This window comes from Chenopodium album, chromosome 24 (assembly GCF_948465745.1).
Source record: "Chenopodium album chromosome 24, dcCheAlbu1.1, whole genome shotgun sequence".
Classification (NCBI taxonomy): domain Eukaryota; kingdom Viridiplantae; phylum Streptophyta; class Magnoliopsida; order Caryophyllales; family Amaranthaceae; genus Chenopodium; species Chenopodium album.
In genome coordinates, this window is record NC_137857.1 from 7,403,851 (window position 1) to 7,420,163 (window position 16,313).

Consider the following 16,313-nt stretch of genomic DNA (forward strand, 5'->3'; position numbering starts at 1 on the left):
CACATATACTCGTCATTACGCCACGTCATAAACTCAATTCTTCAATACACTATGTCACCAACTCAAACTTCTAAGAAGAATAGTCATTGTTTAACCACCTAAGTAATTCTCACTTATGTTATAATCTTGTACACAAATTTATGTTATACTACAAAAGTATTGAACATGTCTCATTCCCTTTGTTGCTGTTTGTTTGTCAATTTTTTCATTCCCTTTACCCGTTTTTATTTTTGAGTTTACCTAAAATCAATTCATATTGATTCCCCACCCCCTAGACCTTTCCATCCCTTTCCTAAGCCACCACTACACCACCATACCTACACAAGCTGACAAGCAACTAGTTACCCCCCCTCCCAGCCACCTTGCTGGAACTCGCAGCAGCTCCCCACCCCTCGCCAGAATTCACCATAGCTTCCCACTCCTCGCCGAAATTCGCCGCAGCTCCCCACTCCTCGCCGGAATCCACTTTTCACCATCGAGTCAATTTATCTCCTCCTTTTCACGACGGCGCTTTTGCGCTTCGACCCATTTTCTCTGTCCTACCCCTGTTCTCAAGATCTGCATTCTCTTTCTTCGACTACACCTAGAAACCGAACCTCAAGACAAAGCAAGATTGAGTTTTCTCGAAACCTTAGCGGCTAGGCCAGGGGAAGGGACAGTCGGCGATTTTAAGGGGAGGAGATTGTTTTCTAGGGTTTTGCGTGGGCGGGGGAAGTTTTGCGTGGCAGCGAGGGGTGAGGGAGGTTTGACGACGGGCGGCTAGGGGTAGGGGAGGTCGTGGTTGGGCGGTGGAGTGGCAAAACAAGTGGGAAAGATGGGTTGTGGGGTGGTGGTGGTGATTCCCTTTGTTTTTGTAAACCAAAACAACATACCGTATGGAAAGGGTTTTATTCCATTCTCTTTCATTCTCTTTGTTCATTCCATTCCGTTTACCTGCAAACCAAACGGCCCCTAAATGTCTTTTAAAAAGTTGATAGTTGCATAACTAAAAACAGTAGCAATGTGGGGCAACGCCCGGGCTATACACTAGTTAAATAAATAAATGGCGTGAAGTATTGAATACAATGTTTCGATTGCTTATTTGCTTCTTACGACAAAATAAATTAAGGTGCTGGGATGAGAAATTGAGAATAATATACAACTAATACCAATAGTTTAAAAACTATATGAACTGCCAACTCTATGAAATATGACTATAGCTGTTGAGTTTTTAGCTGCAATATTTTATTTTATTTTTAAATAGTAGACAAAAAAAGAATATTAGAAGTAAAAACATACTTCTTCTATTTTCTTTACTTGCAATCAATATACAAAGTACTCCGTATATAGTATCAAGACATGGACTTTTAAGAGCTAATTAGCAAAGGTAAACACATGACGTTATCGAAATTATTTCAACACGAATGAGAAATGTTATGTACTACTAGTCTACTATACATAGTTGAAAAAACTAGTTTGATTAAGTTTTCATTTCCACTATCTAATCTCTTCAATAAAATACGTGTCATGAGACAGTATTGCAATTTTTTTTTTAAAAAATAAAAAACAGAAGAAGTATAATTAAAAACTTTGATTCTAATAATTGCACCCTAAAAACCTTACTAAATTAATTCAAAAGGTTTTGTGTGAGATCGGGCTCAATAACAAAAGTCCAATAAAAAGGTGCGGGGTAACTAAACCCGATCGCGAGGCCCGCAACACTAAAAACATGATAGTGGACTCACGTCATTCCGTCTCACCCAAAACTTTACCAAATTCATTAGCGTCTCTCCTACCTTGTGTAAACATGGCTCTTACGAATGACATCCCCATTTTGTATGTATATGTTGCTTTTACACGCATCCACACACCATCAAAGAAAATTTATTATTTAATTTGCTTCCATATCATTAGTCTATGATCCTTCCTTTTTTAAAGGTGTTTTTCAATTCCAAGCACAAAACCAACCATGAACAAGAAATGTATTGTACTAAAATATGTTCCAAGAACAAAATTTTCTTAAAAAAGAAACTTAGTTGGAAACTTATTAGCCAATCACATATTAGAAACCCACTCTACAGTCTATATTTGTTTGGGAGTAGGGGGATTAAGTTACCTCCTTTTGTTACTCTCAACTCTCAAGCGTTGACATGTGGAGTTGAGCTGATTTAACATGTGAAAGGTGTCGATTTACTAGAGTCTTTAATCTGAACTTAAAAAATTTGTAAATAGAAAGATTTCTATAAATTTTTGATTGCTTCCCATGCATAGTAGAGGTAGTATACTACTCATCATTCATACAAGTATGACGTGAATGACTTAATTGTTTGAATATAATTATATTGATGATTAGATTATTTTGTGATAAACCAATACTATTTGCTATATTTGATTTCAATGAAAAAAGATCAATTGATGAATAAGATCAATTTCGAGTCAATTAATATATTAATTTCAATTACAAGCCGGATCAATTTTGATTTGAATTATCCGTAAGTAATGGTTTTATGTATAATAATTTAAATGGAGTCATTCATGTCACATCCGTTTAACCACAAAAGTATATAAGTTGTAGTGTACACTGTAACTACTCTCAAAGTTCACAATGAAATGGGATCATTCGAGGCATATAATATATGATGGGAAACTTTCGTATATTATTCTATTCTTTCATTACCTTTAAGATCAGAGCTTTTAACATTTCTAAGAAAAGTCCCTTGCTCATACATCTTAAACCACAGTTTTAACACTTATATTCTCATTTCTTTTCAAGTACACATGAAAAGAATTTTACACATGAAATTAATATTCTATGGATTCGTTAAAGAACCCTGGCCTAATGGTGCAATTTTGTCTGTTAGTTATCACTTGAAATTTTTTAGTTACATGGAATAACTTGCCTTGATCATTGGAGTGTATACATCTAGGGATGCAAATTAGTTGTTTCATACTACACAATAAAAAAGATTGAGCAATTATATTCACCTCCTAAATATTGAGTCTAACTCGAATAGGTTTGTGTTTGACTCGTTGATGTTCACAATGGAAGACTTCATCTCTATTACTTCGTATATAAGTCAAGGGAGGGGCTGTGGTATCCCTGTTCAATGTGCCTTTGCTTTTAATTTCTTGTCACATCTAGTGTTATATAAGAAGGTTTTTATAATATTTTTAAGTATATATAAAGGCTTAAAATTACAAAATTGGATGAATTAACACTATTCTTATGGTCGTCAACATACTAGCAATCCAAAAACCACGCGAATTCAAGTGTTGACGATTATTTAGAAAATGAGGAAATATACGTAAATAGTATAAAAATTAAAGTGCTACGAGTAAAAAGAAAAGGATGAAGTAATTTGTATACGTTAATACAGAGAGAACCTAGTCGTCATGGCTGTTTTATCATAGGTTTTGTTCCTACTCGTCAAGTCATTCAATATTTCTGATGGTTAGAGCCCGAGGTTTTGGGAGCCTAGTCAGCTAACTATTGAATGTTACTTTCAAGCTTTTCAATGCCTATTGACTATCTTAATTTTTAGTGTTAATGGTATTTTGTTTTTGCAATAATTTCCAAGGAATGATGGGGAATTGAAAAGGAAAGGCTGTTTGAATTATCAATTTATGCATAATTTAAGTGAATGGCTGGGAAAAAAATAATGCGAGTTGTACTATAAACGGAGTACGTTTGTATAAATATACAGAATACATAGATCTTTCTTCATATATCGTCTTGGTTTTAGTTTGATGCTTTAACTAGCCGTTTGGCCCGTGCAATGCACGGGTTATTCATATAAAATTGTATTGAGAGATAAGTGAGGAAATATCACTAAGTCATTATAGGGTATAATATGTAATCGGAAACATGATTAAAGAAATTTAAATTTTGGAACATTAATCGAAAAAGAGGCTTAAATAGAAAGGTGGAAGTGCTAAAATTAAAGAGAGATAATAGGAAAATGTTGAATTAAAGGAGAGAGAAAAAGATGAAGAGATGAAGTACAACTTTAATGAAAGAATTAAAAAAAATGGTGTAATAAAAATTTAATAGTGTAAGATGACAAGTGGCACTATGGTTAGAGAAGTGTAATAGAATGGATAGGGACATGTGTCTTTCTTAGTTTCTTGGTTATAGTTTTTAAATACTAAGTATAGATATAGATTAATGCGTAAATTATACGGTAGTTAACTTGAATGAAAGCCACAAAATGTATGACTAGACTAGAATTGGGTCTAATATGGTTCATAAACAATCAATTAAGTCGGTTTTGGATCGAGTTTTGTATTTTGACAATTATTTTAATCCTAAAGCTTAAAATGATTTCAAATATCAAGCAATTATTTATTACTTTCATAACCTATTGTGGCTGGGGAAAGCAATGCTTTATGGCAGTCAGGTTGGCTAGCAGGTTTGGCTTCAAGAGAGAGATTTTTGAGTCCGATAATTTGTTTCTTGTCTCTCGTCTCACTAAAGCAGCCATCCATCTCATGGAGTTAGACTCTATCTTAGAAGACATTTTATCCTTCTCTATTTGTTTTGATTTTATGTTTTGATCTCATGTTAAAAGAGAAGGGAACTTTGTTGCCCACCACCTAATTACTAATGAGATTAATTCCTTTTGCCGTTGAATAAGTGTGGGTGAATCATTATCCTTATGAGATTTTCCCATATATTTTGATGGACTCTATGTCCCTAAATTAATATATTTTGCTCGCATTCTTTAGGAAAAAAAAAAGTACTCGTAACAAATTGGGATATTGCCCCAGATACACAATAGCTGGAATTGGGATTATAAATACAAAAGTACTGCATTGTTTTTCATCAATTTTTGGGCTTTTGCTCAAAGATCTTGGACCGATCATGCCAAAAATAGTTACCCAATTCAACTAATTTTGAGTTGGGCTAGCTGGTTTGAGAATTTTGAGTCTGAGATTAAATAAAAACAAAAAAAATAAAAAAAAGAATATTGGGCTTAAAAATTATTATAGCTCATGTCAAGCAATGTGACAAAGTTTTGCACTGGTTGTCACTTGTCACTAGCCTACCGTAACCTTCCTCCTTTATCCAGGTTTGGAACTGGCAGTGGAAAACCCACTTGTGACTTTGTGAGGTTTTTTTGATTTATTCTTATGTCGCTAATTAAGTTGTTGACAGTATTAATAATGAACAAAATTATGTAAACAAATATTTTTAGGGACATATAAATGCCAGCACATTTTTCTGAAAAGTTCATAAAAGAAGCTATTACCATTTTAATGATGGCAAATAAGTAAATAAACATTTTAAGGGTACAAATGTCCAAACACTATTAAGAGTTATCTCAAATTTTTTAAAAGATAGGGATTTGATTACTCTCATAAATACGAAGTAATATTTTTATTACGAATCTTATCTAATAAATTTAAAGCAGCATTATTATATCAAGATTAGAGGTGTCAATTCAAGTATTTGAGTCGGTTTCAATGAGGTCAGGCCAGGTCTATTTCAAAGTTGAGTGATGCTAATTAAATTATTGTGTCCATACGATTCGAAATTTGAATTGATTTTCGAATCAGATCTCATCCAAGTTAGTTTTTGACACCATTCAAAATAAGGTACATTCGGTTCATCCTATAAATATTGACGCAAAATTTTACAAAAATAATATTATAAATATGGCAGAGTATTATTTTTTTAAAAAATTTAATTTCAATCAAACTTGCAAATTTAATATCATATCATATCATATCATATAACTGATATAAAAAGCTAAACTATTACCCAGACCTTGAGACACTGACACTTAACTCTTCAATTTTTAGCCAAGTGTCGCACCACGTTGGATAGATTTAGATAGACTTCATAGGATAAAAAAATTAGTTTAGAATTCTATTTTCAATCAAATTTGGATAGAATTTTAGGATAAAATTGTTAGTTCAGAGTTTTATTTTCGATAAAATACCAATATTTCAGATGTACAAATTGAATTATAATTTTTTTTTTCAAAAAGAGTTTAGATTTATAGTTCTAAAAAAATAATCATATAAATTTATTTTTTTATATCATAGTATTTTTTTGGAGCAAAGAAAGTAGTTCGAAATGTGAAACATCCATTTATAATATTTATTAATTGGTTAAAATAACATATTTAACAATCTAATATAACTTAATTACTATATAGACCTATCAATCAGGGTCTAATCATGAGTCATCTTGGATCGGGTCACTTCAGGTTACGAGCCAAGAAATGTTAAACCCTTGCCCAAAGTTCTGGGTTCGGGTCAACTCAACAGGCTTTGAACATTTTTAAATTTAACTTTTTTTTTTTTTTTGAAGGGTTTATATTTAACTTATTTTTTGCTATTTCTTTGTTTATTTATTTTTATGTATTTGATCGAAATTTTTCACAATATTATTTTTAGTCATTACATGCCTACTAAATAGCAAATTGTTTAAAAAATTTTAATCAATAGCTAACTAATTTTGTATCAATGATATATTTAAAAATTTTACAAAGATTAAAAATTTATCTTAAAATTTAATAAACCCGGGCATCGCACGGGCACAAAACTAGTATATATATAAAGGGGATTTTTTTTCCCGAGTTTTTAGAGAGCTTTGCAGGATTTCTCTTTCTTAGCGCGCCATATAGGATTATAAATTTTAGTTGCAGCCAATCAAATAAAAGATTATTATTTTCTTTTCCAATTAAATAATTCAAATGCCACGTAAGCAAAATTGGCGAATGAAATTTAAAGCTTAAACTAATTAAATACTCCCTCTATCCCAAAAAGAACGACTCATTTGGCCAAAACTTTGTCCCAAAAAGAATGGCCCATTTGCATTAAAACACCCACCAATTTGCTACAATATTTGTGCAAAATTAGCTTCCCCATATAAAAATTTGTTTTTCCATGTTATTTTATCACTTTCTCTCTCTATTTTTTTACAAACCCCATGTAAATTTATCGTTCCAATATACTTTTACTTCTTTTTACTTAACTTCCTTAATACTCGCGTAATCAACTCAAATGGGTGTTCTTTTTTGGGACGGAGGGAGTATAAAATATTATCCTTTGATATTAGGAATTTTATCTAAATATATAATACGAAGTAAATTTTAGCACAAAAATACAAAAAAAAAATTATATTTTAAAAAATACAAACTAACCGTGTATCACACGTGTTTCATCTAATGTATAATGATTCAGGACTTCGCCCGACCAATTTTTTTTTTTTTTTTTTTTTTTTTTTTTTTTTTACTGACCAATAACTAGTTAAAAACAAAGGTATAACTATTTTTTTTTTTCCTATAAACATCTCACATTCATTTCAATTATCTAGTCCCATGGTGCTCACTCAAGACATCCTCCAAGGAGACAAAGCTAGGCACATGAGCAATGACCGGAAAGTCGAAAATCTCCACTGTCCGAAACCGCCTCTCCCGGAGACTATAAGCTTTCAAGAAGCGATGTGCACACAGTATTAGTATCTCATCATTGTCAAGTATATTGATCACTTGAATACTCCGATACGGGTTCCACCATTGGATATCAAAGTCCTGAATCGACAGCCTTAGACCCCATGATTCCGGCACGCCGTATTCCTCCATCACCCAAACTTGGATATCCGGCCTAAATGCCTTAGCATCAGTCGCACATATCGAAAGGCAGTTGCCTATGATCCCCAAATTTGACCAATAATACTTGTTTTTCTTGTGTAATGAAAATATTGGTGGTGCTTTAATCACCTTGAAATTCTCCTCTACAAAGTCAAATCCACAAATTAGACTATTATTATTGTTAGCATTAACATCATTTTTTTGATTAAATTTGTCCAAATTCCAATGAAGTGTATTATTGATGTAAAAGCCAGGAATTGTTGAAGGGATAGGAAAAGGGGCATCCCCAATTTCTCTCCATTTATTCCCTACCCCAATAGCATAAATTTCGACCCGCCGTTTCGACGGCGGGTCTCCTTTTTTATGAAAGATGCGGAGCACTTTGTACCTATTGGTACGCCCGCAGAGCCCGAAACCCGCCACCACAGCAGATGATAACAAGGTGGTGGCGGGTTTCGGGACTATAATAACCTGACGCATGATCGGGTTCCAAACCCATCTCAGCTCTTGAGTATTTACCTCTCTCAAACCGATCAACCCGTTACACCCATTTACGAGTTGAATGTTCAAATTGCGAAGATTAACCACATGATTACGAGAATCCGGTGTAAGCCGCATCTTAACAATGCCACAACTTTTCTTGTCGATCACAGAAATTTCATCTAGTGTTTGCAGCGAAGATAACTTTCCTTGAACTCGAAGGAACAGAGTTGTTGGCATATGATGAGAATATATTTTGGAGAAATAAGAATCCGAGATTAAAGATTGCCATGATTTGCAGACAAACTTGCAATCGATTACCGTTTTTAAGGGTAATCTTCCCAAGATGTTGATCAATATGCTACATGGTAGATCTGATACTTTTGCAACTCCAGAATTTGATGATGATGATGATGATCCTAACATCAGAGATTTGAATTCTGAATCTTGTTTTTTTTTTTGTATATGTTATTACTCGTATATTTTTTTTTTTACACAGTTATCAATAATCAATCAATAATATATACTAAAAGACACACCTAATGACATAGTTTTTTTTTTTAATAAAATAAAATTCAATTAAAGTAAAAAATCTTATTTATATAAAAACAATTCCTTAACCTTTTATAATTTAGTTACTTAAAATAAAAAGGGTTTTACATATCTTTAACATAAATATATAAATGGCTATAAAAAAATTTCTTAACATAATTTTTCTCATTTTCTTCATCATTTAATATTTTACATATCTTTTATAACCTTTTATTTTGCTCAAATTTGGCAACTATATATTTAGAATTTTCTTTGTTTATAAAAACTAATTATGTAAATAATTTAATAATGGTTATTGAAGATTACCGTGCGTGGCACGGGAACTAACCTAGTTACTCGTATAAGTTTATAACAAACCACTATTTTAATGTAAGTCTATGTATTAATAAACCGCTAATTTACTACTCCCTCTGTCTCCAAAACTTCGACCTGGCCTAATTTTAACCTCAAAATGATCGACCCATTTGCATTAAAATACCCATCAATTTATAACAATATTTATGCAAAATTAGATTCCTTATGTAAAATTTTATTTTTCATGTATTTTTAATACTACCTTCGTTACAGGTTATGTGCAACGGTTATACATTTTCTCTCTCTGCTTTATGTCAAATCGTTGCACATAACCTGTAATGAGATAGTACTTTATTTCTCTAATTTTTTTTACAAATCCCGTAAATTTTAGGTAACAATAAACGAATCTCTATGATATATTTTAGGTAACAATTAGGGATGGCAATGGGTCGGGTCCACTGAGACCCAGACCCGGAATTTTAGAGGTGGATCCAGATCCACTGGGTCTAAAAAAATCAAACCCAGACCCAGATCTATCGGGTCTTGCGGGTCTCGGGTCTAAAACGGGTCCAACTATGATTTTATTGATTTTTTTATAATTTTTTATCTATATTATAAATTTATAAATATACTACGTCAAAATTATAAAAAACGCATTTAACAAAAAAAAAAACTTGTTCATATTCTTGACACACAAATAATTTGTTCATTAAAAAGTTAAGACAATGTAAGAAAAAAAAAATCGTACTCCACAAAAACTTAATTTCTTGGTTGCTTGTTGTTTTATTGCTCACTTTCACTAAAGTCTATCTTCTCAACCTCTAATTACATCGTATATTAAGTGATTTTTTTATAATTATATTATAACTGATATATATTTAGTATTTATAAAAAATTATAAATGGGTCCATGGGTCGGATCTGGGTCGGGTCTGGGTCTACAATTTTTGGACTCGGACGCAGACCCAACCCATTAAGCTTAGACCCAGATCCGATCCAAACCCATCGGGTCTAAAATTTAAGGACCCAGACCCTAAAATATGGATCGGGTCCAACCGGGTCTGGGTCGGGTCCAAGACCCATTGCCATCCTTAGTAACAATTATGGATTTTAGAACTTTTAAAATGGGCCAAATTTAAAAAGTCCTCAAAAGAAAAATTGAACATAGAAATAAAATTAACATAATTAATATTCCCTCCGTCCCCGAATTACATTCGTGTTTGTAACATTACACGAGAATTAAGGAGGAAAGAATAAGACAAATAACAATAATGAAATATTTCAATGAGAAATACAAAACTTGAATGATGTCTTTAAGTAAAATAAAGATAGATTTATGATTAATGATGCCATGTCATCAATCCTTTGGAGAAAAAAAGGACCAATAACATGCTTATAATTGAAAATTAAAAACCAATTATATTCATTAGGTTAGTTATGGGAAGTACAAACTTGAGAAAAAACTATGGAGAGAGAAAATAAGAGTGATATTGGAATAGTAAGAGTGAGAAAGCATTAAATATATTATAGAAACAGATAGTTGATTTGGGATATTTGAGAAAAAAAAAACTTACTAAAAATAAAAATGAGGAATGTAATTTAGGGACGGAGGGAATACAGCTTTTGATTTGTACAAACATATTAGGAGAGTCGTATAGCCTGGGAAATTTTATATATCTAAGACGTTTAATTTCCCATCTATACTGGAACTCATAATTAGTACAACACTCATGGAAACTAACGTAGTTCTAAACTTCTAATACGATTACAAGTCATATTCCCGATATGATGCAACCCTCTCAAAGCCCTAAAAGATAAAATAATACGGAGTAGGGATTTTGAAGAATTAATTTAAGAGAGATTTTATTTATTTATTATTTTTTTAAAAAATATATCTTTTGGTTGGTAAATGTTGGCGGGACATCTTCCAATTTGTTTGTAATATATTTTAAAATTTTAATTTTAAATTAACTTTAAATTCCTAACTTCCAAAGTTACAAACATATTTTTAACTTTATCTATTAAAAACAAACTTTTTTTTATAAATTTATCTAGTAAAGAAATTTTTTATTAATTCAATTAGGATAATAAAAAAAAATATTTATCTTTTACAAGAAACCAAGTTATAATTAAATACACACAAAGAGATATATGAAGTATTTCCTCAAAAAAAAAAAAAAAATAAAAAATAAAAAAAATATACGAAGTATATTATAGCTACCCTTTATTTCAAAATCTTACCCTTTAATTAGTTTATCTAGCTAAGGAAACGTTTAATATAGAGAATATATAAACTCGATAGAAATTATAGATTAGGTAATATAATTACCAAATTACAGGATAAAGTGACAGGCAAAATTGAATTTTATGTTGATGTGTTATCTAGTAGGATAAATTATCCAGGTTTATATGCTAATAAAAGTGGATAGATATTAAGGATAATATTTATAAAAAAGATATCATATGATATCTAATTGCCTATAAATATTAGCTCAAAATTTCTCATCCTTCATCATTCAATCATCAATTTTACGTGTCTTTTGTCATCAAAGAAAAAGATGACGACGATTTCTCTTCTCTTCGCCATTCTCACGATTTTTAGTGTTACACCTTTAGCATTAGGTACGGCTGTTTCCCATGATGGCCGCGCTCTTCTCATTAATGGAGAGCGTAGGATTATACTCTCGGGGTCAATCCATTACCCTCGAAGTACTCCTGAGGTATATATACAAATATTTTTTGTTCATAAAACTATGTTACGACGAATTTATTAATGATTTTTTTTTTTTTTTGATAGATGTGGCCGGATCTAATCAGAAAAGCAAAAGAGGGAGGCCTTGATGCCATCGAAACATACGTGTTTTGGAATGCACATGAACCAGTTCGAAGGCAGTACGATTTCACTGGCAGAAACGACCTTATAAGGTTTCTAAAGACCATTAAAGAGGCTGGACTCTATGCTATTCTCCGTATCGGTCCATACGCTTGTGCTGAATGGAATTACGGGTATACACATATTCTGTATATAATATTAGCATGTATAGACATTGATTTTGCTATTAGAACTAGTAATGCGACAACTAAATTTTAATAATTGCGACTTTAATATATGTTACTTGTCTTGTTTTGAATAGAGGGTTTCCCGTATGGTTGCACAACTTGCCTGGGATCCAGCTTCGAACTGATAACAAAGTGTTTATGGTAAATATTAATTAGCCAATTTATCATATTCTTTTATAGACATATAAATATTCTTTTGTTTGGCTAAAATTATTATAAATTGTAACAGGATGAAATGCAAAATTTCACAACATTGATAGTTGATATGGTAAAAAAGGAGAACCTTTTAGCCCCTGAAGGTGGCCCGATTATCCTAACCCAGGTTCGTTCATCTATGGACTAACCCGAATTTATTCAAAAATAAAATATGGTCACAATTATTATCCTTCTTATACTGTCTAATATAAGAATTTGTAAATTGTATTACGAAGTATATGGTAAAGAATTGTAATTGTTTTATTTCTCTTCTAATGACAATAGATTGAGAATGAATACGGAAATATTATGGGTCCTTATGGAGATGCCGGAAAAAGATACATCAATTGGTGTGCAAAGATGGCCGTAGCTCAAAACGTTGGAGTCCCATGGATTATGTGCCAACAAAGTGACGCACCCCAACCAATGGTACATCATAAAATCTTAGCAAATCAACAATTTATTATTTCCAATTTAATTTAATGATTAGCATCTTATTTCATAATTACATTACATTTATTTCACTAAAATCAGATTAATACTTGCAATGGATGGTATTGTCACGATTTCACTCCAAACAATCCCAACAGTCCCAAGATCTGGACCGAAAATTGGACCGGCTGGTTAGTTGATTATATAACTTATTACTCCGTATAATATAATATTTAATTATGTATCATACTATACTAAATAATGTTCAAAAATAAAATATGAATTATATGTTAATGTTAATTTAACGTGAAATTATAGGTTCAAAAATTGGGGCGGTCAACTTCCACACAGGACTGCTGAAGATGTTGCCTATGCAGTTGCACGGTTCTTCCAAACAGGAGGCACTGTACAAAATTACTACATGGTAAATAAACGAGTTCTCGTACGTGCTAGAAAATTAATTGAATTGTTATCATATATAGATATAGCTAACTTGTGATTTTAATTTTAGTACCATGGTGGAACAAACTTTGGAAGAACTACCGGTGGTCCGTACATCACTACAAGCTACGACTACGATGCACCCCTCGATGAATACGGTATCTAACCCTAATTCATTAACAACATGTATAATACATTAATACATGTCTAGTAATTCGAAGAAATCAATTGAAGAACAAATTTATGTGTTTGTATGATTTATAATGTAGGAAATTTGAACCAACCTAAGTGGGGCCATCTCAAGCAGCTTCATGCAGTGTTGCACTCGATTGAAAAAGTTCTCACTTATGGAGATATTACCAAAACTGATTTGGGCAACAATGTTACGGTACACAAATAATTAAACCTAAAGTTTATTAATGTGAATTGCATTAGAAATTAGACGTATATATTTAACTATATTGTAATTTTAACATGTTTAGGTGACAACTTACAAGACTAGTGTGATCTCGAGTTGTTTTATTAACAACGATAACACATCCAATGATGCAACAATAACATACAATGGCAAAAACTTAACCATTCCTGCTTGGTCCGTTAGTATCCTTCCCGATTGCAAGAATGAAGTGTACAATACCGCTAAGGTGAGGCTTTACTTTCGTGCACATTCACATATAGCGCGAAATTTATAAGTATTAGGTCAATTTAGTTGACATCATTATAATTTGATTGATTATAGGTGAATACACAAACTAACATCGTGGTAAAGATACCTAATGGAGCCGAAAAAGAACCAAGTGCTCTTACTTGGAGTTGGACCCGTGAAAGAATTGGTAAGTTTGCCAAAGGCGGTAAAGGTGACTTTGCTAGGGATGTTCTCCTTGAACAAAAGGCTGTTACTAACGACTCCAGTGACTACTTGTGGTACATTACCACGTAAGTATTGTACAAAATTTAAATTTCGTTGTGATATTATCTAGATCTATTGATATATATTGGAACTAATTTATGCTTTTGTGGTTCGAATTGTGATTAATTAGTTTCCACCTTGAGAAAAATGATCCACTTTTGAGCAATGACGACGTGAAGCTTAACATCAATTCAAGTGCCCATGTTCTACATGTTTATGTTAATGGCCACGAACTTGGTAAAAGTCGATACTAATTTCGTTACATGACTATATTATATTCACTTGATTTTTAGCCGATTTAACTATGTAACACAATCTAATTATTTATTTATTTTATTTTTGTGTAGGATACGAATATGTTAACACTTCTGCCTACGTCTACACTTTTGAGAAGAATGTCAAATTGAGAAGTGGGAAGAACATAATTGCCCTCCTTAGTGCCACAGTTGGACTAAAGGTATAGTACACATTTTATTAGCATACAAAATTGCAAATATATACAGATTGTTACATGTAAATTAAACCTAAAGTTGTAAATCTATTGCTTGTAGAACTATGGTTCATTCTATGACATGACACCAGTCGGAATAACCGGTCCAGTGAAGCTAGTCGGAAAGCAAGGGGCCGTGCTCAAGGACTTATCGAATCATGCTTGGACATACCACACTGGTTTGGAAGGCCTCGACCATGATCATCTCTATAGCGAAAAATCACTCTATGTCAATAAGTGGAGGACTAGCCATGGCATGCCCATTAACACTCGAATGATATGGTACAAGGTAAATAACACGCGCAACTTAATTAATTAGTTCGTTTTATTTATTCTAATTATTATTGTTACATGTACGTAGCTTGTCATGTTAAATATAACTAATTGTGATCGATGATTGTATTTTAATTAGATGACATTCAAGCCACCATTGGGAACAGACCCCGTCGTGGTGGACTTAAGTGGCATGGGCAAGGGAGAAGCTTGGGTGAACGGATTGAGCATTGGACGGTACTGGCCTAGCTATGTATCGGATAATGACGGGTGTACACTTAAACCTTGTGACTACCGCGGTGAATATGATAACAACAAGTGCCTCACCAATTGTGGAAAACCCATCCAAACAGAGTAAATTCGCGTCTTTTTAACTAGTATACCACTTATGTACATACGTTCATTATGTCAAACTCTATAATAATTGTTTTGTTACATACATTTAGGTACCATGTACCACGGTCTTTCCTAAGGGATGACGTGAACACCCTTGTTCTATTCGAGGAACTCGGAGGGAACCCAACAGGAGTTAACTTCAAGACTGTCCGAGCAGGAGGAGCTTGCGCGAATGCATACGAGGGAAATTTACTACCCTTGTCGTGTGAAGGCAGGCCGATTTCTGGTATAAAATTCGCTAGTTTTGGTGCACCTCAAGGAGTTTGTGGCTCTTTTGAGAAAGGTTCTTGTGAAGGTGCTAATGATGCTAAGAGCATCCTTACTAAGGTATAAATATTATATTGGTTACATATCATAATACGAATATTTATTATTTTTAATTATTTTGCGAGTTCTAAATTCGGTTTTTATCTTTGGTAGGCTTGTGTTGGCAAAGAGTTTTGTCTAGTGGATGTTTCGGAGAAGATTTTTGGTGCGGCTTCAAGTTGTGGAGACAAAACCAAGAGACTTGCCGTGGAGCTCGTTTGTTAATTATAGTTTTTTGCCAATTATTTTTAGGTTTATAGAATTATAGGAGTTACGAATTATTCTTTAAGCAGTTATAAGTATGAAGTTATAAACCATAGTATTTACTTCCATTATTGTTATTATAGATATTAGCGGGATATTTATAGAATGTTATTGTCTTTTATTTAACATGATGATCAAGCTTATTTTCGTTAATTTCTCGATTTGTTATATTTACGATGCTTTCCTATACCCTTGAGTACAAGCAATTACATATTCGCTCCTTGTATTAGAGTTTCACTCAAAATAACAAGTGTTGTTGAATCACCCTTTACAATGCAGGCAATCTTTTTCTTAGCTTCCAATGAGGAACATATGTGAAAAAAATAATAATAATAATAAATAAAATAAATCTAAGGTGTACCTTTTTAGGAAGATAAAGTTATGATAAGAGTTAAAAATCTTAAAATATAGGATGAGATCAAAGGCCTAACTAAAGGATAAATTTGATCAAAGGCCTAACCATTTTTCATAAATTACTCCCTTAGCTTTATCCGAAATAAAAGTGCTTACTTCTAATAAAAAAAAAAAAAAAAAAAAAAGGTCTTCGTTTTTCTTTTTAACACTTTGTTCTTAAATAAAATTTTTATTTCACTTTTATCAATTTTTCATTCACTCTTTTAATAAATCAAAAATCCTACTAT

General features: G+C 32.4%; 2 protein-coding genes across 2 annotated transcripts; one reads left to right on the plus strand and one right to left on the minus strand.

The window, feature by feature from the left end:
* Positions 1-7,295: 7,295 nt before the first annotated feature.
* LOC145610479 (F-box protein At3g07870-like) lies at positions 7,296-8,486 on the minus strand. The gene has a single exon (XM_081665809.1). The coding sequence runs from the start codon at positions 8,484-8,486 to the stop codon at positions 7,296-7,298; it is 1,191 nt and encodes a 396-aa protein (XP_081521935.1).
* Positions 8,487-11,463: 2,977 nt separating this feature from the next.
* Positions 11,464-15,633, plus strand: LOC145612551 (beta-galactosidase 15-like). Its single transcript, XM_081667900.1, has 17 exons — positions 11,464-11,625; positions 11,703-11,911; positions 12,040-12,106; positions 12,195-12,287; positions 12,446-12,589; positions 12,695-12,783; positions 12,911-13,016; positions 13,104-13,191; positions 13,303-13,421; positions 13,516-13,677; positions 13,773-13,969; positions 14,074-14,180; positions 14,291-14,400; positions 14,495-14,722; positions 14,846-15,060; positions 15,153-15,429; positions 15,523-15,633. Exons 1-17 carry the CDS (start codon positions 11,464-11,466, stop codon positions 15,631-15,633), a joined length of 2,484 nt encoding a protein of 827 aa, XP_081524026.1.
* The last annotated feature ends 680 nt before the right edge of the window (positions 15,634-16,313 follow it).

Excerpts from the sequence above, each read along its gene's own strand:
- LOC145612551 (XM_081667900.1), top strand. The coding sequence starts at position 11,464 with ATGACGACGATTTCTCTTCTCTTCGCCATTCTCACGATTTTTAGTGTT. Across the intron at positions 12,107-12,194 it reads CTGATAACAAAGTGTTTATG|GATGAAATGCAAAATTTCAC; the intron begins GTAAATATTAAT and ends AAATTGTAACAG. Across the intron at positions 15,061-15,152 it reads GGAAAACCCATCCAAACAGA|GTACCATGTACCACGGTCTT; the intron begins GTAAATTCGCGT and ends ACATACATTTAG.
- LOC145610479 (XM_081665809.1), bottom strand. The coding sequence starts at position 8,486 with ATGTTAGGATCATCATCATCATCATCAAATTCTGGAGTTGCAAAAGTA.